Source organism: Muntiacus reevesi, chromosome 19, assembly GCF_963930625.1.
Source record: "Muntiacus reevesi chromosome 19, mMunRee1.1, whole genome shotgun sequence".
Classification (NCBI taxonomy): domain Eukaryota; kingdom Metazoa; phylum Chordata; class Mammalia; order Artiodactyla; family Cervidae; genus Muntiacus; species Muntiacus reevesi.
The window spans coordinates 31,292,064-31,314,395 of record NC_089267.1 but is presented as its reverse complement, the minus strand read 5'-3'; the positions used below and the strand labels follow the sequence as shown (position 1 = coordinate 31,314,395).

The 22,332-nt window shown below is 38.8% G+C and overlaps 1 protein-coding gene across 2 annotated transcripts in view; it reads right to left on the bottom strand.

Moving 5' to 3' along the window:
* GOPC (golgi associated PDZ and coiled-coil motif containing) overlaps positions 1-20,065 on the bottom strand; it is a 40,336-nt gene extending 20,271 nt beyond the window's left edge. For both annotated transcript variants that reach the window (XM_065911250.1, XM_065911251.1), the window contains exons 1-2: positions 19,566-20,065; positions 292-456 (exon numbers count right to left, since the gene is read on the bottom strand). In XM_065911250.1, coding sequence (XP_065767322.1) covers positions 292-456; positions 19,566-19,853 — 453 coding nt within the window. In that variant the 5' untranslated portion in view covers positions 19,854-20,065. The remainder of the gene's footprint in view (positions 1-291; positions 457-19,565) is intronic.
* Between the last annotated feature and the right edge of the window lie 2,267 nt (positions 20,066-22,332).

The window sequence follows — 22,332 nt, the reverse complement described above, 5'->3', positions numbered from 1 at the left end:
AAAAAAACTGTTTACACGTTACAATCACAAATATCTTTTAAATATATTTATATAGATCTTTTTAAATAGGAGTAAGATTCTATTCTAAGTACCAATTGGTTATTGATGTTGTGACTGGTTGTCTCCAGGTAATGAGATCAAAGATGATTAGGATGATCTTCACATTTCCTGTATTTTCCAAATTTCCCAGGAGCACACACTAATTTTTATAATTAAAAAGGCTCATTAAAGACTGTTCTTTTCACCCTCTAAAATACATATTAAGTATGTGTTATTCTCTAAACTACTTACCAATTTTGCCTTAATGGTACCAGAGTCAACACTTTGGCCAGTTTTAGCATGAAGCTGAAGCTGAATAGAGTGCAACTGTAAAAGTTGATCATGTACTTCTTTCTCCAATACAACTTTCTCTGCTTGGGTCTCTGTGAGTTCAGATTTCAGATCCACCAACTGTGCCTTAAAAACCAGCAACAATAGCAGAAATTAACATAGCACTGTAAATCAACTATATCTGAATTTAAAAAATAAAACAGCAACAATAAAAAACATTAAGTATGTTTAGTTTTCTTTATATTTGATTATATTATTCAAGAATGACAGAGAGAGACTATTTGCAATGAATAGAGAACACTATAAGACCACTATTTGACCAAGCTATAGGATATTCACGTAAACTGACATAAAATCAACAGTACAAGTAAGATAGTTGAGTGGAAAGAGAACTCTACCATAAACAGTATCTCTTAATAACACAAAATGCTAGTTCCATTTTACTTTGCTCACTTTAAGAAGGCTTTTCACTGTTTCCCTGTTATCTGTAAAGTTTATGAAAATACACAGGTATGGGATGATTCATCATTCTATTGAGATAATATGTGCTATAGTGGTTTACCAACATTAATAGTACGTTACAGGAGATGCTGCAGCTCCAATACTTTGACCACCTGATGCTAACAGTCAACTTACTAGAAAAGACCCTGATGCTGGGAAAGATTGAAGGCAAAAGGAGAAAAGGGCGGAAGAGGATGAGATGGTTGGATAGCATCATTGACTCAATAGACAGATTGAGGAAACTCTGTGAGATAGTGAAGGACAGGGAAGCCGGGCATGCGGCAGTCAATGGGGTTGCAATGAGCTGGACACAACTTCAGTGACTGAACAACAGGGGAGGCCAATCAGTGGTGCGGCCTTCACCTCAGTGAATATTAGTCCAAACCAGCCTAATCATCACCTAGCAGTTATTTTAAGTGCTTCCATACAAACTACTGAGGCTACAGTGGGTCCAAAAACCAGAGTTAACTGTAAGCTATAGTTAACTGTTACAGCGTAGCAGAACAACCCAAGAGAACCACTTAGCTATTCAATCTGAAGTTTTTCATTTTTCATAACTCACACATTGTTTTACACAGCACACAGGAAGTATCCCTTGTGTGTGTTTGATCTTTCCAGCTCACAAGTAGATTCAAGACCAAGGCAAGGCCTTAGTTTTCCATTTAACATAAATTTTACCACTAAGCATCTCAAAAGCCAAGCAGCATGCTGGCCCAATGAGGTAAAATGGTGGAGAATATTTTCTAAATTATAGGTGATATTTATTTATGCCCTTGAGAAGCTTTCTTATCAACTGAGGTAATAAACATGCATTTGAACCAACCAAAAAAAAACGTGGCAAGTTACAGATATATTTAGAATTGGTCAGCTCCTCAGGAATTCAAAGAAAGATTTAAAGAAGGTTAGTGAGGAAAAGAGAGCTTAGAAAGGCTTTGAAGTTGGTCAAGAACAAAACAGAGGCAGTAAAGCAGACAAGAGATGAGAAGACCAGCGAGGACAGACCAAGGCTAGAAGCAACATAGGTGAATTCCCTGAGTACAGAGACCACAGGAGAGGAGTCGATTTCTGTCTCCCAACTGCACCGTCTAGTGCCTGGTATATAAAAGATGCTCAATAAGTATCTTGAAGTTGAAGCAAATTCTAATACGAGCCGTGTGAGTTCAGATAAATCATTCTGTCTCAAGTTTCCTTGGTTTTAAAATAGTATAGTATCCACTAGGTATAAAATAAATAAGATACAAGGAAGTAATATACAACAACAAGGAATATACACAATATTCTAACTTTAAATGGAGTATATAATCTATAAAAATGTCAAATTGCTATGCTGTAATCTGAAATTGATATAAATCAACTATACTTCAATAAAATTTTTAAGTAAATAAAATAGGAATAATATCCATGCTTTGATTATTTTCATATTATTAAGCATATGTATGAAAGCACTTACTGGAATATGAAGGTGTTATCAGCAAGATTAAGACTACTGAGTGGACTGTACACAAAAGACTGGACAAGACTGGAGAGGAAAGTGAGGCTAGATACAACAAATGGCTTTGTTTGATAAACCAAAACTGAGATTGAATCTGACAGGAAATCACTACATGTTCCCAATGACATTTTGTTTTTGTTTTTAATAGCAGCTTTATTGAGATATAATTCACATAAAATTCACTTTTTAAAAATGTACAATTCAGTGATTTTTAGTATAATCACAGAATTATGCAACCATCAACGCCATATAACCATGGAACATTTACTCTCAATGACATTTCAGCCACATGATATTTGCAGGTAAGGAGGTGAAGACAGGGACACTAGCAACACCCTACACAGATTTATATGGAATACAGTTCTAATGAGTATATACCTAGGAAGGAAACTTCTGGGTTACAGAGTATGACTATGTTAAACCTCAGCGGAAAAGGCCAAACAGTTTTCCAAATGACTGCAGCAACTGACATGCCTACCACGTATGATAACTCTGATAGCTTCACAACCTTGTCTTCATTTGGTATTATCAGTCCTCTTAATTTTAGCCATTCTGGGAGGAATGTAGTGGCATTTCATTGTGGTTTTAATGAAAACTTCTTGATTACTGCCACAGAAGCTGGACCACTTTACATTCCTACGAGCAATAAATGAGGGTTTGTTGACAGAAGTTTTAAATATTCGTTTTGTCTCATGCTTCTTCAGGGCTTCCCTTGCAACAGTTGGTAAAGAATCCGCCTACAGTACAGGCGATCCCTGGGTTGGGAAGATCCCCTGGAGAAGGAAACAGCTATCCACTCCAGTACTCTGGCCTGGAGAATTCCAGGGACTGTATAGTCCATGGGGTCACAAAGAGTTGAACATGAGTGAGCGACTTTCACACGCTTCTTCAGGGTCTCTAATTATACTAATATGAATTACTCTTTCCTTATCTTTTATATCTGCAATTTCCTCTTAAATTCTTTTTATTTTCCTCTTGCTGTACTTACTATATTGCCTATTTTTATGTTCCTTCCAAATTAGGCTCCATTCTAAAATAATTTTCCCCTATTTTCCCCAAAGTTCTGCAAGTAATCTTTTGAATGATCTCTGAATCATTCTGGTTTATTCATAGAGGAATTAACATTATTAATTTCCTTTAGTTTATATTTTACAGTTTCCAATTGGTTTGTAGCCTTATTTTTCTAACATGCTTTCATTGTCTCTTGTCACATTATTCTATTCATTTCTGCCTTTTTTGCATATAGTACATTTATATGGGGTTTACAGAAAATCCTTTTCCGTTACTCATGTTGAAATGAAATGGGTTTTCATGTAGCACCTGTCAGGGAGGAGGAGACTTGCATGTGGGAGTTTAAGGCCAGCACGGGTAGCTTTCCTAGCTACCTCCCCTGGTCTTAAAGTGAACTGTTTAAAACCATGGCCTCTGTGGCCAGAACCACTGTTTTGAAATCAGACTCCTATGTATGCATTCCATCCTTAACTTGAATATAAACTCTCTTCCCTTCAGACTTCATGTTTCTGCCCTGCACAAACAGGACTCTATTTTTTAGCAATGTTTCTTTACAACTGGACCTTCTTTCTCAAAAGCAGTTTTTGTTAGAAATTTCTGAGATTCTTCAAGTCCAGCCCAGCACTTTCTAAGCTTCTTCCTGCAGCTTCTTCGTGTCCCCGTGGTTGTTTTGCAGTCCTCTGCAACCTGGAGGTAGTTCTGCCAGTTGTTCCCAGGCCCTGTGCTCAAGTTTCCCATCCAAAGGGATGTCTTCTCCTTTTGAGCTCTGATAGTGACTTCTATGTCTGGGTCCCCTTGCTATTCATTCTTTCTGCCACACAGGTGCTCAGTCACATGATTTGTGTGGGTCCTGCTGCCCCAACCCACCCATGTTCTGGGGCTTATGAGGACACCCTCTCCTCATCTAGTTTTGCTTAAGAGGCTATGACTGGATTTCTTTTTTCGTAATTCTAGTTCTTCTGTTTTTACAAAAGATGTTTTAAAATTTAAAACTTGATCCATTGTGATCTTTCCCAGAAATCTTTATCTCACGTTTTCACTGCAATAGAAAAGCTGTGATAGGCTAGATCAGTACTTCCTAAGATAAATTTAATATGAACCACATGTGTGATTTAAATTTTTCCAGTAGCCACATTTAAAAAGTAAAATTAAACAAGTGAAATAAATTTTTATAATATAAACCTAAAGGTTTAATCAGATTTACAGTCAGCTATCTGTATCTACACATTCTGCATCTACAGATTCAACCAACTGTGGATCAAAAATATTGGGGGCGGGGGGGGGGGGGGAGTGGGTGGCAGGAAGCTTCAGAAAGTTCCAAAAAGTAAAACTTAGTTTGCTTCATGCTGGCAACTATTTATATAGCATTCACATTGTATTAGGTATTATAGGTTAACTTAGAAATGATTTAAAATACACAGGAAGATGTGCACTGCTTATGTGCAAATATTGCACCATTTTATATAGGATACTTTAGCATCCATGGATTCTGGCATCTGGAGGGGTGGGGCTGGGAAGGCCTGGAACCATCCCCTACAAATACCGATGAATAACGGTACTTAAATGGTTATGGCAAGAAGTACACGATGTGTTTCAACAGGTATGTACTGTCTGGTTTTCCATTATGATTTATGTTTCAAATCAAAAGCCTCATTATTTATTAATAGCTGAGCAAAACTTCTGGCATTAAGAAAGATACAAAGAGGCATAAGTGGTATTCATGAATTAATTTAGCAGGATATCTTGGGATATCTCTGTGTGCATGCTAAGTCACTTCAGTCGTGTCCAACTCTTTGCGACCCTATGGACTGCAGCCTGCCAGGATCCTCTCTCCATGGGGATGCTCCAGGCAAGAATACTGGAGTGGGTTGCCATGCCCTCTTCCAGGGGATCTTACCGACCCAGGAAAAGAACCTGGGTCTCCTGCGTCTCTTGCATTGGCTGGCAGATTCTTTTCTTGCTGAGCCACTGGGGAAGCCCTAGGTTAGCAGATTAATATTCAAAAGACCTCCATGCTACCCTGTTGTCCCTTGCCTTGGAAGGAAGGAGGTCAAAGAGATCTTAGAGAACATAAAGACTATGATTATGATGATTACTATTTAGATAACAAAACCAACGCCCATCAAAGCTGATTTTCTTTCTATGGCTATCCGAACAGCCAGTGGCAGAACCGCCCTTTGAAGCCAATCCTTACTCCTGGAGCAAGGAAGCAGATGTGTTATCTGCTTTTCCTTACAGCAGTTAGCTGTAAGGAAAAAATGTTTCTGCTGCTACAATACCTGTTTAACTTACTAACAATATTCACAGTTACCACAAAGCAAGCATTTACCTACCATATGGCAGATGTACACGTACCATGCGTCATTGTAATTCTTATCATCATTCTCTCTCTCTCTCCTTTTTTTAATAGTTAAGGAAACTGGAAATCAGAATTTAAGCAATTTGCCCAAGATCACACAGCTGGTAAATAAGACTCAAATCTAGCTTGACCGTAAAAAACACCTAAGCATCTTTCACATCACTAACCTTGGTCACGCAATAACCAGGAAAGAATGAAAATAAGAAAATAAATGGCTGATTTCAACCTTCAAATCTTACATTTCTACATTGGTATCTAAAAAAATCTATTAAAAAGCAAAATCAAAACCAGTTAAAGACCACCTTACATATAGACTTTATTTGGGATTCATTCTTTTCACTTTCCTACATTCGATTTTTCTATCCTGAAAGAATCAGGATATTCTTTTCCTAGAACTCATAAAGAACAAAAAGACTTCACCCTAGGAGGATCTCTGAGCCTTAGGACCTTGACTTTCACTTAAAGGTCCTTAAATCAACCAATGGTGAGATTTTCTAAGGCAGTGACTCTCAAATATAGTCCCTGGATCTCCACTATCAGCTAGAACGGAGTGGGGAGATGTATGAGAATTCTGGGCATATTCTGCAACTTAGGAATGCAGTATTCTCAGGAATGAAAAAGAAAGACAGTGTACCTAAATAACTTTTTAGGATTTTTTTAGGATTATCATTACCATTCATTTGTATATGTAGTCATTACTACTCTATTTCTTACCTCAAATTCTTTTCCATCAAGTTAATTCCTTTCTAGTTCTTAAGTACTTGATTCCATTCTGTGGCACCAAAAATCAAAGCAATTTTTTATTCAGAGTTTCCTATTATTCCACACTGTCTAGACTTTAATCCTCTGTCCATACAATTTTGTAAAAATGTACAACAGCTATACTTTTTCTTTCTAGATGTAGGCTAGTTTTTATTTAACTGTCTTATGGATAAAAAAAGGCAATTACTTTACTGTAAGCATCCCCCCAAATCTCTTGTTCTGGGGAGAATTAAACTAAGACAAGAAATTAGCAAATATCCAACAGCAGGGAATTTGGATCCAGGTCATTCATTCCTTTGGGCATTTTGTACAGCTCTTTTGATAAAATTTTAATAAGTCTAAGCTAAGAATCTAAGTTAAAAATCTGATAAAACCATTTTGCACATGAAGAATTGAGGCCCAAAGAGATTAGGTGAGTTGTCCTAAATTACAAACTGTATGGGATTAAAACTCAAGACCTCCTGACATCCTTTGTAATTCTGGCAGTTAATAGGAAAAATGGAAAGGAAGGAGTCTATGAGTTCCGAATGAGATCACATCTCAAATACCAGAATTAGAACTCTAAGCAAGAGACTACTCTGAACATACACCATGTAGCCAGCCTCACCCCCCAAACATCCAAATGCATGTGGATGTGCACACATACACAAACACACATGTAGGCAAGGACAGGCTTGCACACAAAAGCACACACACTCAAGAGTGGTTCTTTGTTGGAATTACAAAGAAACCTGTTGACTTCAAATAGCAATTTAACCGTTATGAACCATAGCATACAAAGTTGCTGATAAAGACCACATTTCCCTGCAAACGCTTCTATACTTTATTTTAAAATATGTGTATAAAATGTAATTACATCATTAAAAAGAAACAATTATGCTTTTAAATGTATGTTCTTACTATTTGCAAATGCAATTTAGGATGAAAGTACAGATTGGAATTTAAATCTCCAGCAATAACACCATTTAACGTCAATGTCTAAAATTTATCATCTATACCCACCTACTTTCCTCAAAGGTTTTAAAGCTCGTAAGATCAATCAAACAAATGTAAAAAAATAAAAATCATACAATGATGGTGGGATATGACTTGGTAAAGATAAAAGCCTTACTACAGTTTATTGAGTATTAAATATTGAGCTTCCTATTAATAGGAGAAACATGTAACATGTAAGAAACATGTAAACAAACAATGCTATTTTATCCAGTAAGACTGTCTTTTTTTTCCCCAGGGTCTAAACTTTTAAAAGAACCTATCATTCTTATATAAAAGGTTGTAAGCTACCTGACAGACAAGAGCATCATTGCTTCACATGGCCTTTTCCCCTCTGTGACAAGAATCAAGGGGATAATGTTACTAATGAAAGCATTTTGATCCATTCTCTTTCTTCTCTTCTACTTTTTCAAAATAGCCGAACAAAGTCTTACAGCTCATTTAATTTAACCCACACCTTTATAAAGACTCTTTCTCTATTTTCTCTTTTCTTCCTGTGACCAGGATACTTGGCGCTGCTCTAATATCCAAGATTATAAAAAGCCAGTGAGTCCTGTTCTAAAGCAAAGACTGTGAGCAAACAGAAAATATATTCAAAGGTTAAACATCAAGATCTGTTAACTCAAGAGAGGAAATAATATTCTCTTTTTTAATTACATATCAGCTCTCGAAATAGCATGTTCATTTGGCTTATGAAAGTTCTGTGAGAAAACTCTACCTCTCTGCTCCAATTTCCAATCCAAGCATAAACCACTAACTTCATCTGTCATCATTTCTCCCCAAAGTATTCTACAGCTATTTTTAGTCTTCCACATCATCACACATTTATTCAACAAGTTATTTATTAGGCACCAATATACATCAAGCAGTGGGCTGGGCCCAAGGGATACACTGCTGGATGAAACAAATGTGGATCCTGACGTTCAAAGCTTAGCTTGGCCTTGCACAGGAGGCGGCTCATACAGAAAATGAATGGCATATATAATAATAGCATCAACCATGTGCCAGGCACTGTTGTGAACAAACCCATGTTTTAATTGCCCTAATCCTCACAATAATCCTCAAAGATACTTTTTTGTACAAAGGGAAGTGAAGCAGAAAGATTAGGTAACTTGTCCAAGGTCAGTACAAAGTCAGTAGTAATATACATAATTAAAAGCCATAATAAGCTGTCTGAAAGGAGCTAAACAAAGACAATTAGTGGGATGGGAGTGTATGGCTATCCTCTGGGAACACTTCTGGTAACAGTTGCAGTTATTATAAGGGCAGCAGTTCTCACTGGTCTGTGTGACCATTTCAGACCATTTCAGAGCAAAGCCAAAATTATTTTCATAATAATAAAGTATTATTTGCCTTTTTTATTGTGCTGACATTCGTTCCAAAGATGTTAAAGCAATAATGACTAGAAGGCTGACAACACATTAAGGCAGTGGCACCTAACTACCAGCAGTCAATGTATGTTTCACTAACATGCACTCCCAGTACAAAACAAACAAAAAACACTTCAAAATGTCCCAATAAAGCAGCAAAATTATCACTTTCTAAAAATCTCAACCCTTGAATAAGTTTTTAATGTTCTGTGGGATGAAATGGGAAGCACGCATAAAGCATCCCTAATGCTTCCCTGATGGCTCAAACAGTAAAGAATCAGACTGTAATATAGGAGACTTGGGTTCAATCCCTGGGTCGGGAAGATCCCCTGGAGAAGCAAATGGCAACCCACTCAAGCATTCTTGCCTAGAAAGTTTTGACAGAGGAGCCTGGCGGGCTACAGTCCATGGGGTTGCACAGAGTCAGACACGACTGAGTGACTAAAACTAGCCTTTTCATTTTCACTTTGGGGCATATTAAACTATGTTGTCTCAAGAAAAAGCACTTATGCAACTGCTTGAGTTGCAAAGCTCAACATTTTTTTCTTGGAACACCATTTTTATTTGAAAGAAGAACAAACTGTGGTTATTAAGATTGATATTATCTGGCAGACATGTTCTTAAAGGTAAATAAAGTGAATCTGTTATTCCAAGGAAAACAACTGACAGCATTTGTTGCCAATGGTAAAAATTTACACTTTCAAGTGAAAATGAGAATTTTGGAAAATCTGAATCCATCACCATAAACCTGACAGCTTCCCAATATTTAAATATTTCTCATGTGATTGGAGATATTAACAAATGTGATTTTTTGCTACTGTATTATGAGGTGTGTCCACATTTGGAAGATCTGGATAACTCAGCAAACCAATGTTTTCAAAATGACCACACACAATGTTAAAGTCATGCCTTGGTAAAAGATTCATTCAAAGGCTACAAAGATAGACCAATGTATTTTAATGTGATGGTATATAAATGGTTCACTGATAGTTTCATACTCCACATTGTAACTAACCTTTAAGTAACTACCTTTTACTATCAAAGAATATCCACAATTATCTGAAATGGCTATTAAAATACTGCTCCCTTATCGAAGTACTTATCTCTGTGAGGTCAAATTTTCTTTCTATAACCAAAACCACATATCACAAGTGTTTGAATGTAAAAGCAGATACAAGAGTCCAGCTATCTATTGAGACAGATTTTTTTAAAATTTTAATGTAAAACAATGCTACTCATAATTTGGGGCGAAGTATAGTTATTTTAATTAATAATTATATTAACACACAATGGGTTTACTATTGCTATTTTTTTAATATATACATTTTATTGAAGTATAGTTGACTTACAATGTTTCACATGCACAGCAAGATTATACATATACATATGTATATATAGCTATACACATACACATATATTATCTTTGAAATTAATTCCATTATATGTTATTACAAGATGTTGACTAGTTCCCTGTGCTATAAACTGTCGCTACTTTTACTAATACTGGGTTGGCCAAAAGGTTCATTCGGGAAACACTGAATGAGTCTTTTCAGTTCTGTTCAGTTCAGTTGCTCAGTCATGTCTGACTCTTTATGACCCCATGGACTGCAGCATGCCAGGCTTCCCTGTCCATCACCAACTCCTGGAACTTGCTCAACTCATGTCCATCGAGTCGGTGATGCCATCCAGCCATCTCATCCTCTGTTCTGCCCTTCTCCTCCTGCCTTCAATCTTTCCCAGCATCAGGGTCTTTTCAAATAAGTCAGTTCTTCCCATCAGATGGCCAAAGTACTGGAGTTTCAGCTTTAGCATCAGTCCCTCCAGATGAATATTCAGGACTGATTTCCTTTAGGATTGACTGGTTTGATCTCTTTGCAGTCCAAGGGACTCTCAAGAGTCTTCACCAACACCACAGTTCAAATGCATCAATTCTTCAGCGCTCAGCTTTCTTTATGGTCCAACTCTCACATCCATACATGACTACTGGAAAAACCATAGCCTTGACTAGATGGACCTTGTTGGCAAAGTAATGTCTCTGCTTTTTAATATGCTGTCTAGGTTGGTCATAACTTTCCTTCCAAGGAGCAAGCGTCTTTTAATTTCATGGCTGCACTCACCATCTCAGCGACTTTGGAGCCCCCCAAAATAGTCTCTGTTTCCACTGTTTTCCCATCTATTTGCCATGAAGTGATGGGAACAGATGCCATGATCTTAGCTTTCTGAATGTTGAGTTTTAAGCCAGCTTTTTCACTCTCCTCTTTCACTTTCATCAAGAGACTCTTTAGTTCTTCACTTTCTGCCATAAGCGTGGTGTCATCTGCGTATCTGAGGTTACTGATATTTTTCCCGGCAATCTTGATTCCAGCTTGATGAATCTTTTGGCCAACCCAATAAATATTTAGTTTTCTCAGTTTTAATTTCTAATACAGTAAATACCAGTAGATATAACCTGTATTTTTTTTTCATAAAAAGCTCTCTGAGGACGTTATAACTGTAGAATGTAAACGAGTCCTGAGACCAAAAAGTTTAAGAATTATTGTTTTAGTTTCTGAAAGGAGACCCATGTGGACTGGGCCATACAAAAAAAATGGGAATAATAATAAGATATGACACTGAAGAGCTATCCAGAGGTCAGATCACAGAGAGTTCACCATCAGTGATAAAGAGTCTGAATTAACTCAAAGTATAACTGAGGAATTTAAAACAGAAATGATATGATCATATTTATGTTTTTTAAAAGGAAGCTGTGTGTAATATAGGAGACAATGTGACTGAACTAGAGTTAGGGGATCTGAAATGGAAGAAAGTAGATAAATCTGTGGTATATTTTTAAAAGTTAAAGTATTTTAAACCTCAAAATGAAGTCCCAAACAATATAAAATGCTTTCACTTTTCATTTTAATGTAAAGAATTCAGTTGCTCTATGATCAAACTGGAGGTGGAATGAACAGAATGAATTTACCCAATATATTAGAAACACTACAAGTACACTAAATCCATACTCAGTACTCTAAAACAGTGATGTTTAAAGTTACACTCAGTCAGTTTCAACTTGTTCTTAAAATGGAATACCATGAAATAGTAACTCAGAAATCGTATTTTTGTGACTGATTCAGTCATTCAAAAATGTGGTGGGGACCATCTTAGACACAATGGACAGCAGAGTCGTCCAGAGAGACACCATCCCAGCTCTCATGAAACCTGTATTACAGAATGATTACTGGTAATCTTTGAGGATTCATGGCAGAACAAAATAACTAAAGTTGTTTCAAATGATTTACTCATTCAAATAAACATTTGTAGAGTATATACAATGTGCCAGGAACTGGAGGAAAAAATGATAAATAAGACCTGGATTCTGCCCTTGAGGATTTTATGTCTAATAGAATGAGATTAAAAATACATTTCAATGATGATGTAAAGTGTTGTAAACACCTATACAGAGGCATGCGTGATGTACCAATTCAAGAAGAAACAAAGGGAGTCAGAAAGAAGGGAATGCTGAATGGAGATCTGTTAACACACACAGAAGGGAAAGGTCTGAGATATGAAAACCCCTAGCAGGTGAGATACAGAGGCAAGAAGGTCAGAAAGGTTGGTATTTAATGTGTGAGTTCCAAATTTCCAAAAACTGGCCCCTTTAAGGGGCCAACTCTGTAATCCACATATATAAGTCAACTTGATAACCACACTGAAAGGAATTATTTACTTCTCAATATGGTATGGGAAGAACCATGGAGAGAAAAAACCACCAACCAATTTTCAGAAACCAAAATGGGTTCACAAAGGGATACTGTTACCCTCAAAAGTCAGCTTTCACAAGCATTTGATAGTTCAGATAATTCCACCTACAACAAAATCTTGACCTTCAAGGAGCTTACTTTACAGAAGTAGAGAAATGTGGTAACCACTAGTTACAGCCCAATGTAACAAATCTTACAACAGCTTGAGTTTCAAGGTGTTAGGACTAAGGCTTGTTGGATGAGGAAAGCCTTCAAAACAAATGGTGATGTAAGCGGTGTCTTGAAAGATGAGGGTGTTTGATCCTGTGGACAAAGGGGACAGAGAAGTTACTATACACAAAAGTCTATGCCGAGGTAGAGATGCCAAGAAAGAGCAGGCCTATTTAGAGAAAAGAAATTAGACCAGTTTTACTGAGGGACAAGCAGCTAACAAGGGGTGAGGAGAGAAAAGGACAGACAGACTGGGCACTGAACAATGTGCCAGAGTATGAATTTTAGCCAGTAAGTGATAATATGCGTGCTCAGTCACTTAAGTCATGTCTGACTCTGTGTAACCCTATAGACAGTGGCCTGCCAGCTTCCTCTGTCCATGGGGTTCTCTAGGCAAGAATACTGGAGTGGGTTGCCATTTCCTGCTCCAGGGGATCCTCCCAACCCAGGTATCGAACTCACGTCTCTTATGTCTCCTGCATTTACAGGTGGGTTCTTTATCACTTCTGCCATGTGGGAAGCCCAGTAAGTGATAAGGAGGTATACAAAGAGAGTGACAGGGTTAGAGCTGTCTTTTTTGATATGAGCCTTAATATGAATCACCTTAGAATGAATTTTGGCAACGAAAGGATGATTTGGAGGGGTTAAGAAGTAATTAGGAAACCACGTGGCTGCGTTGTGCTTAGTTGCTCAGTCGTGTCCGATTCTGCGACCCCATGCACTGTAGCTCCCCAGGCTCTTCTGTCCATGGGGTTCTCCAGGCAAGAATACTGGAGTGGGTTGCCATGCCCTCCTTCACGGGATCTTCCCAACCTAGGGATCAAACCCAGGTCTTCCGCATTGCAGGCGGATTCTCTACTGTCAGAGCCACCAGGGAAGCCCAGGAAACTATGTTAGGAATATGCAAAAAAGGATAAAGACCTTAACAATGCACAGTCTCCTAAAGGCAACCATTCTCTTTCCTGCCAGTCTGCTCTGTCTTCTGGATTCCTCACTTCAGTGAATGGTATCAGTCTCCTATGGTTGTCATAACAAATTACCACAAACTAGGTGGCTTCAAAGAACAAAACTTTATTTTCTCACAGCTCACGATGCAGGAGCCTGGAATCCAGGTACTGGCACGGCTCATGACTTCTGGAAACCCTGAAAGAGAAACCATCCCATGCCAGTCTCCTAATGCCATGGCTCTTTGACTTGTAGACCTGTCCCTCTCTAATCTCCGACTCCATCCTCACACAGCCTTCTTCTCTGAGTCTCTGTGCATCCTCTGAGGATACTCTGTCACAATCTGCTATGACTTTATCTCCATCCTTACATTAATTACATTTGCAAAGACCCTATTTCCAAATAAGGTCACATTCTGAGGTTCTGTGCAGACATGAATTTGGGGGGGAAGCACCATTCAAGCCACTGCAGATATCAACCAATACATTTCCCAAACAGAAATGGGATTTCACCCATAACCATTCTTCTTGCTTTACAGCTACATGATTATCAAAGACGGGTTATACTCCTTTAAAGATTATCTCCTTTTCTTCATCCCCAATACCATTTTCATTTCAATAACACTCTTGCGTGTACAGCAAACTTCCTGCTATGGCGCTGGATGAATGCAATTACTACTCTCATTACTATGTTTGTGTTACTAGAGCAAGTCATACAACGGGGCAGACTGGTTGTACCATGAATTTATGGTAACTCTAAATTACCTCAGCACTGCCTGGCAGTCCTTCTATGTGACTGGCCAACTTGCTATCACACTCTTTCATTACTATTTCAGATTTTGCTCACTCTCCTTGAGCTTTTACTTTTAACCACCTCCAGTTGTTGTCCCGGCTGCTATTCTATACAGAGTAAAGACGCCATCACACAAAACACTCCCTCCTTTCCCCTTAAGTGTAACAGCTGTCTTTTCAATATGAAGTCAGTCTCTTGACCTGTATTCTGAACTTCATCTTCATTCAGAAACCTTACTGCTACTGATAATCCCCCTCTTTTCCTTAGAATTTTCAGATTTTCCGTCAACTAGATGCTGCTCATTGGCTTGCAAACATGTTTAACTTTATTTTTCCATTTAAAAAAAAAATGAAAACAAAACATCCCCTGAACTCCCCCTTCCCGGCTATCCAGCCACACTCAACTCTTTCTGGTTGTTTTTCTCTCTACCTCCTTTTCCAACCAGAGATAAATGTGTTTTTGGAGAGACTGGTTTTTCGTATACTGTAGTCTTGGGCCCCTTACTAAATCCCTGTAAAATGGGAATAATAAACCTACCCCACATGACTTGTGAGAAATAGGTGAATCAATATACATAAAAGACGTAGGACAGAGCTGGGCCCATAGTAACTGACCGACAGTTAGCAATATAATCATTGCTGATAATATATCATATCCTTCCATTTACCCAGTCAATTGACATCATAGAATCATCCTGAATTTCCTCATCCCTCTGTTCCAAACCATCCCTAGACTCTGTTTATTTTCACTTCTCAAATCTCTCTTGTTCTGAACACTTTCCTCTGTCTCTGCTATCCTACTCACATCATCTCACATGGATCAGAATTAAGAGCCCCCAATGGTTTTCTGCATTTATTCATTTTATTTCCACAAGCTCTCTCCTTATCACAGCCAGAGAGAACTATTCTAATTTCCTATCTGAGATTACCACTTAATTTAAAATATTTCACATTGTTATGATAAAGCCCTCAAGTCTACTACATGGTCTAGAAAATCATAAAGATGTGGTCCTACATACTTGTTCAAACTTCTTTTGCCCTCTGCTCTTATAACGCATATCAACTCTCAGTTCTTCAAATGCATTAGCACTCGCCTATCACTGGTACTTTTCATTTCCTGTTCTCTCTACTGGAATGTTGAATTATACTCCTATTTCTCTCAGCCTAATTAATTCTTACTCATCCTTTATGTTTTAACTAAATGGTCACTTCTTCAAAAGAAGCCTTCCTTGATCTCCCAGAACAGGTTCTCATTACTCTATGTTCCTCAAAGTTGGAATTTCACATTTATATGATAATTATTTAAACAAATCCCCCCAATAGAATTTAAGTTTCATAACAGTGATGACTATATCTGTTTTTGCTCTCCATTGTATACCAAGTGCCCAACACAGCACATGGCACACAGCACTCAATAAATATATATTGGATCAATAGTAAACTTCAAGTTCAAGGCTGCAAAGAGTCCCACTGCTTGTTTAAAAACAAAATACTTCTGCACTAGTCTAGAATGCTGTCCAGCTTATTCAAGTATGGAACATGGCACTAGAAACTAAATATGAATGGCCTTGGGCAAAGGGAAATCACTGTAGTAATACTGAAAAGAGCAAGGATGGGGAATTCCCTGGTGGTCCAGTGGTTAGGATCTGGTGTTCTCACTGCCAGGGGCCTGGGTTTGATCCCTGGTCAGGGAACTAATATCCCTTGCGGACAAACAGCCTTGTAGACAAAAAAAAAAGAGCAAGGATGGACAAGTGAGAATTGGGGCAAGATTTTTTTTTTGGGGGGGGGAGTTGGTTACTGTTTTTGAAACCTACCATTTTATGGCACTACAATTGTTCATGAGCAGTTAACAGCCAATGTTAAACAAACTACAATAAAACTGACGCACTTAAAAACAAAAGAACAAAAACAGAATAGCTTTAAAGCAGTAAAAGGACAGTATATCAGTTCATTTGCAATGAAGCTCTAGATGGCTCTGAACAGTAAATCACTTTAAAAATGATACTGACTCAGCAAATGCTGAGGGAAAGGAGGATGTGACAGAAGATGTGCTGTGTAGCTGTTATTTAAAAGAAAGGGTGAACAGGCAGAAAACCATGTTTCAAGGCAGAGAGGTGAGTTTGCAATAAAGCACTGGTTCTTGACATTTGTTCTACTCCAACACATACTCCTGCAACTACTATTATTACCACTACGACTGTCCCAACCAGTACCTGTGATTCCAGCACAGCTGTTCCCAAGTGTCTCACCACGGCAGGGATTCTCAAGCAGGTGGGAAGTATAAGAGAGACATGAGTAATTAAAAATGGCACTACCTCAAAATGTTATGAATTCTTTGCCCTCCCCCTCCCCTCTCTCCAAATACAACTTATGGAAAAAAGCAGTCATACAGATGCAATTTATATATATATTTTTAATAGCAAAAAAAATTTTTTGTAGCAAAACTGTTTTCCTAACTACTATATTAATATTAAAGTAACTACCTAAAGACAGTAACTTAGCAGAAGAAGGGCAATCTGGAAGGATGCTCAATTTAAATCTAAGTTACTCTTGGAGGTATCTGTTTCTTGATTGTAAAAATATTCTATTATGGTAATATGGTTTAAGTATTAATCTCTAAAACCATCAAACTTTGGTGCACATCAGACCATCAGTTCAGTTCAGTCGCTCAGTTGTGTCCAACTCTTTGCGACCCCATGAATCGCAGCACAGTATAAGTGACCTCAAATATTATGTCTTAATGTCCATATCCTTAAAGCAATAAAATCAATTTAATTCACTCACTAAAAAATAAAACAGGGCAATAAAGTATGAAATCTTTGCTAAAATTTCAAGATCTCAAAAGACTGCTAAAGGAACACAGGGCAACCTCTGAAATTCTGCAGATGATACAATGGCAGATCTACTTTGAAAGGCACTACTGACAATGACTCTCTCTCCTCAGCAATACACAACTGATTCCATGAAAACTGTGGAAATTGTTATATAGAGAAACAATAACCTTACAGACAAAGAAGTCAACTGTAACTGAAAAAACACACAAACAACCCCTATTTTCTAAAATCTTTAAATCAAAAGCTTCAAGGATGTTGAAAAAAACATGCTCACATTGTGATGGGCTAGCATTTCTTGCTTTGAGAAATAAAGCCACCATCTAAGCCAGGGCATGGAATCAGAACACATAATTATGATTTCTGAAAAAGAAATTGCATAATTTAATATAACTCTAAATACTCATTTAAAATATTTAAAGATGAAAAAACTGAGTATCACCTGCTCACAGAACAATCATTTCTCCAAAATTGGATTTTTTAAATCTGACACCAAAATATCAAAGTTTCCTTAAGTCATTCAAAAATGAATTAGATATTGTTTCATTTTTTTAAATCTGCTTATCCTCAGTGTGTGTGTGTGTGTACTTACTCAGTTGTGTCCAACTTTTTGCGACCCTATGGACTGTAGCCTGCCAGGCTCTTCTGTCCTCAGTAAAAACTCTCAGTTGTATAGGATGAATAACAAAAGCTACTAAAGACCATCAAATGCAATGTCACTACCTGAATAAATAACCATCTTCTAGAAGCTACAGCTGAATCAAGAAATCAAGAGATATTTTCACAGATGTAGATTAATAAATGATTAGCTTTAGTCAACACTTCCAACCTCTTCAAAAAGGATAAAAGAAATTAACAGTTCTTTCAGTGAAGAAGAGTCGCAAAATCTCCCATATACAATTCTATGCTAATCAGAGATAAATTATAATACCTTTTTCAAGATGGACAGGAAGAAGAAAGAATGCTAACTAACTACTAACCAAGGAGAGAATGCTACTACTGCTGCTGCTAAGTCACTTCAGTCGTGGCCGACTCTGTGCGACCCCATAGACAGCAGCCCACCAGGCTCCTCCTTCCCTGGGATTCTCCCGGCAAGAATACTGGAATGGGTTGCCATTTCCTTCTCCAATGCATGAAAGTGAAAAGTGAAAGTGAAGTCGCTCAGTCGTTTCTGACTCTTAGCAACCCCATGCACTGTAGCCTACCAGGCTCCTCCGTCCATGGGATTCTCCAGGCAAGAATGCATTTCTGACATTCATATTGATCTGGATCCAGTGGGCACTCTCAATCATCACAACTGATAGTAATGATTTCTTAGAAAATCTAATGTCAAAGAGCTTTGCGTATCATTCATTATCCTATTTTTATCCACTTTAAAATGAAAGACGCATTCTCTTATTTACAATTAAAAAATGCTTTTTATATAATGTTAATCTATCATGATTTCTAAATATTGTAAAAATACGTTAATTTTCTGCAAAACATGGTCAGTTTTTTGGGAACTATTACTACTGCACTCACACCCACACAAGCAAATGATCGGTCTTCACACTTTCAAAAATAAATCCAGACTTTGGGAAATTAGTAAAGTACATACACAACCTCAATATCAGAAGTCATCTGAATAACCGTAGGGCGCTCTGGAGGTATCTGCCTGTAATTTAAGGACTAACTGTAAACCGAGATAGATATTGATACTATCTTGTTTATCCCATTTTCCTAAGAGCTTTGATCAAATTCCCCTAAATAGTTCATGCAGGCAATAGCGCTGTCTGTGTGCAACAATGAAAAATGACCTGAAATAGTTCAAAATGATCAGGACTGGTGATATACAAACCTGCAATGTGAAAGTAGGTCTAAAAACTCAAATGTTAAAAGGTGAGCTAAAATATTCTTATGACAGAGCATCTTTGAGCTTCAGTTAAGTCTTAGGCTTCTTAACGAAAAGGCACAAGTAGACAGGTGTAATTAGTTCCTGTTTCCGCCTCATAAAGATACAAGGAAGGTGGCTTTCAGGACCCCAGGAGACCTATATGTCAACCTACACACCTTTTCCTGCTCTCACCTCACCTCACCTCACCTCACCCTTTTCCTTCACACACAGACACGCACTCTCCCGTCACATAGGAAGCCCAGGTGCCCCAGCTGGCAGTTTTCACCGGTACGTTAAATGAAGTCTGATGGCTGGAGTTAAATGCCACCCGCTCCAGGGCTCAAGGCTCACCTCTAGCTTGTGGTTGATTTGGGACACAGTCTGGGCTTTGTGGCAAAGCTGCGCAAAGCAGGAGCTCAGGCTGGTCATCTTCTGTCTCCCCTCATAAGTGATGTCCGCCTGGTCGGGATCAATCTCGCCCAAGAGCAGATCCACATCCACGAAGGCCTTGTCGAACTCCTTCTCCAGTACCTCCAGCCACCGGAACATAGATACCCCGCCAGGGGAGACCCCCACGGCGCAAGAGGCTCCCCCTGAGCCCCCTCCGGCCCCTGCCGGGCATGGACCGCCCGCCGACATGGCGCCGTCTAGGGCCTCCCCCGACTGCTGCTGACCCCGTCGTCCACCCCGCGAGAGGAACTGCTGGGACTGCGGGAAGCCCCGCGCACGCACGCTCCGTCGGTCCCCTCTCTTCCCCTCGCGTGGCTAACGCCGGCTACGCAGCCCCAGAGGGGCAAGAGCAGCAGAGCAGAGGCGGCGGCGGTGGCACACGGAAGACGCGGGCCGTCCCACCTCTCGGCCCGCCCCCGCCGCGCATGCGTAGAAAAGACCTAGGCAGACGCAGCCCTGAGGGACGAAATGGGCGGGGCTAGGGTGCGACCTTGGCCTATGAAAAGCCTCCGTTTGGGACCGGCCTGTCAACGGCCATGTTGAGAACTGGCAAACTCCAGCTTGAATCCCCGAGACATAGAGACGCATGGTGTCGGCTTCCAAGTTGGGAAGGCCCGGAGAAGAGAAGGGTGTCCACGTCGCAGAGAGGAACAGCTTCCACCCCTTTGACTTCATAGTGGGCGGGAACCGTTCTAAAGTCGTCCGACAAAGTTGCCGCGGTGACATTCTGTGGTAGGGAAGGAAGAGTGAGAAAGGGCCGTGTGAGCATGCGCAGTGGCCACGTTTTCCCTTTTCCAGTCCAGTTCCTGTTACGGGTGAGGTGGGTGGGGTGGGTGGACACACTTGCTCCTTTCGGTAAACCAGGCCTTAAATTCTGGATGAAAACTGCCTAGAATGCAAATTGAAGGACAGCGGCTCACCAGGTGTTGCTTAATTAAGAGGAGTCCTTTCCTCTTGGGATTAAAAGTCAGGCAGCCTTGAGTTCAAGTTTTAAGTCCTATCCCCTATTAGCTGTGCTATCTTAGTTGTATTTTTTAACCTCAAAGCCTCAGTTTCCAAATTGTATTTTGCTCAGGAATAAGGTAAAATGCTTAGCTTCAGTGCTTGGCACTTGATATTCCTTATTATCACACCACAGGTTATACATTTCCAAAGCAACTACCTAAAAAGATGTTCTTATTAAAAAAAAAAAAAAAAACTTGCATAGTGTTCCTACACGTGACATTTCAGTGAAACAAAATTATGAAGATTTACATATTCATAGGCAGATTGAATGCAGAGACCTGTTGAGGCATGAGGGACACAAAAATGAATGAGACGTGACCCTCCCATTAGCAGAGCACATAGCTACAACTTTAATGTGAATTTTGGGAGTGTTAAGCAGCTGTTCTTTACCATTCCACTTACTCACTCTCAACCCCCTTCCAGCCCAGCCTTGCAAAGGAAGGAGAAAGTATTCTGATACAGTAGGCTCGTGAGAACTGTCTCTCATAGGAGATATTGTCTAAGGGAATATTTCACTGGTTAACTACAGACTCTCCCAGTTAATCTCCATCAAAGTCTGCACTGTGGGTCCCTCACTAATGCCAGTGAGTAATAAAAAATCATAGCTTTAGTTTGCCCTCTGGATCAGGGCAGACTGTTCAACATATCAGTCAATAAAGTTCTTTGGCTTCAACAAACTTGGCTAAGCAAAACTACTCAGAGATCCTTTCCTTGAGCTTAAGTAGGCATATTCACACAGGTTTTACCCAGAAATAATATAAAACTAAGATTTGCATTTCCCACCCCCAACCTCTGTTCCCAAATTAACTTAATTTTTATCTGCAAAATTTGGAAGAACATCATTACTACAGCCACCAAGTTCCCAGCCACTTTCCCTATTCATAGTACAGTTAGCAATCCCATTTCCAGTAATTTAAAGTAGAAAAATAATGTTAAGTTGGGTTGAGGGGTCACATACACATGAAATCACAATAATAGCTTTTAGTTATTGAATACATACTATGTGTTAAGCATTTTGCTATTTGCTTTGCTTCTTTGACTCTCACAAAATCCTGTGAGTTAGCTGTTGTCAGTTTTTTATAAATGAGTCACAGAGAATTTAAGTATCTTGGTATATACCTAAAAATCCACTGGGGTGAGATTTCAATCTAGATGTCTTTTTCTCCAAAGTCTTAGCTGTTAAAACAGGGTATAGAAGGATGCAGAAATCCATCTCTTCATGTATAAGTTAATAAGTTGGCAAATCAATCCCAAAGCTTTTTTAAAAAAATAATTCCTTCCCAGTTATAAGCCATATACAAACAGATTGATATATAAGAAGAACTATTTATCCCCAAAATTAAGCATAATACGCATTTTCTATTGCTTTTTGTTTTCGTTGTTTAGTCACTAAGTCATGTCTGACTTTCATGACCCCATGGACTGTAGCCCATCAGGCTCCTCTGTCCCTGGGATTTCCCAGGCAAGAATATGGAGTAGGTTGCCATTTCCTTCTCCAGGGGATTGTCCTGACCCAGGAATTGAACCCATGTCTCCTGTGTTGTTAAGCAGATTCTTTACCACTGCATCACCAGGGAAGCCCATTCTAGTGCTTACCACTTTCTTTAGTTTATATAAACTACACCTGAAAATAAATTTAATTTTTTTTTTAAAAATTCAGCTT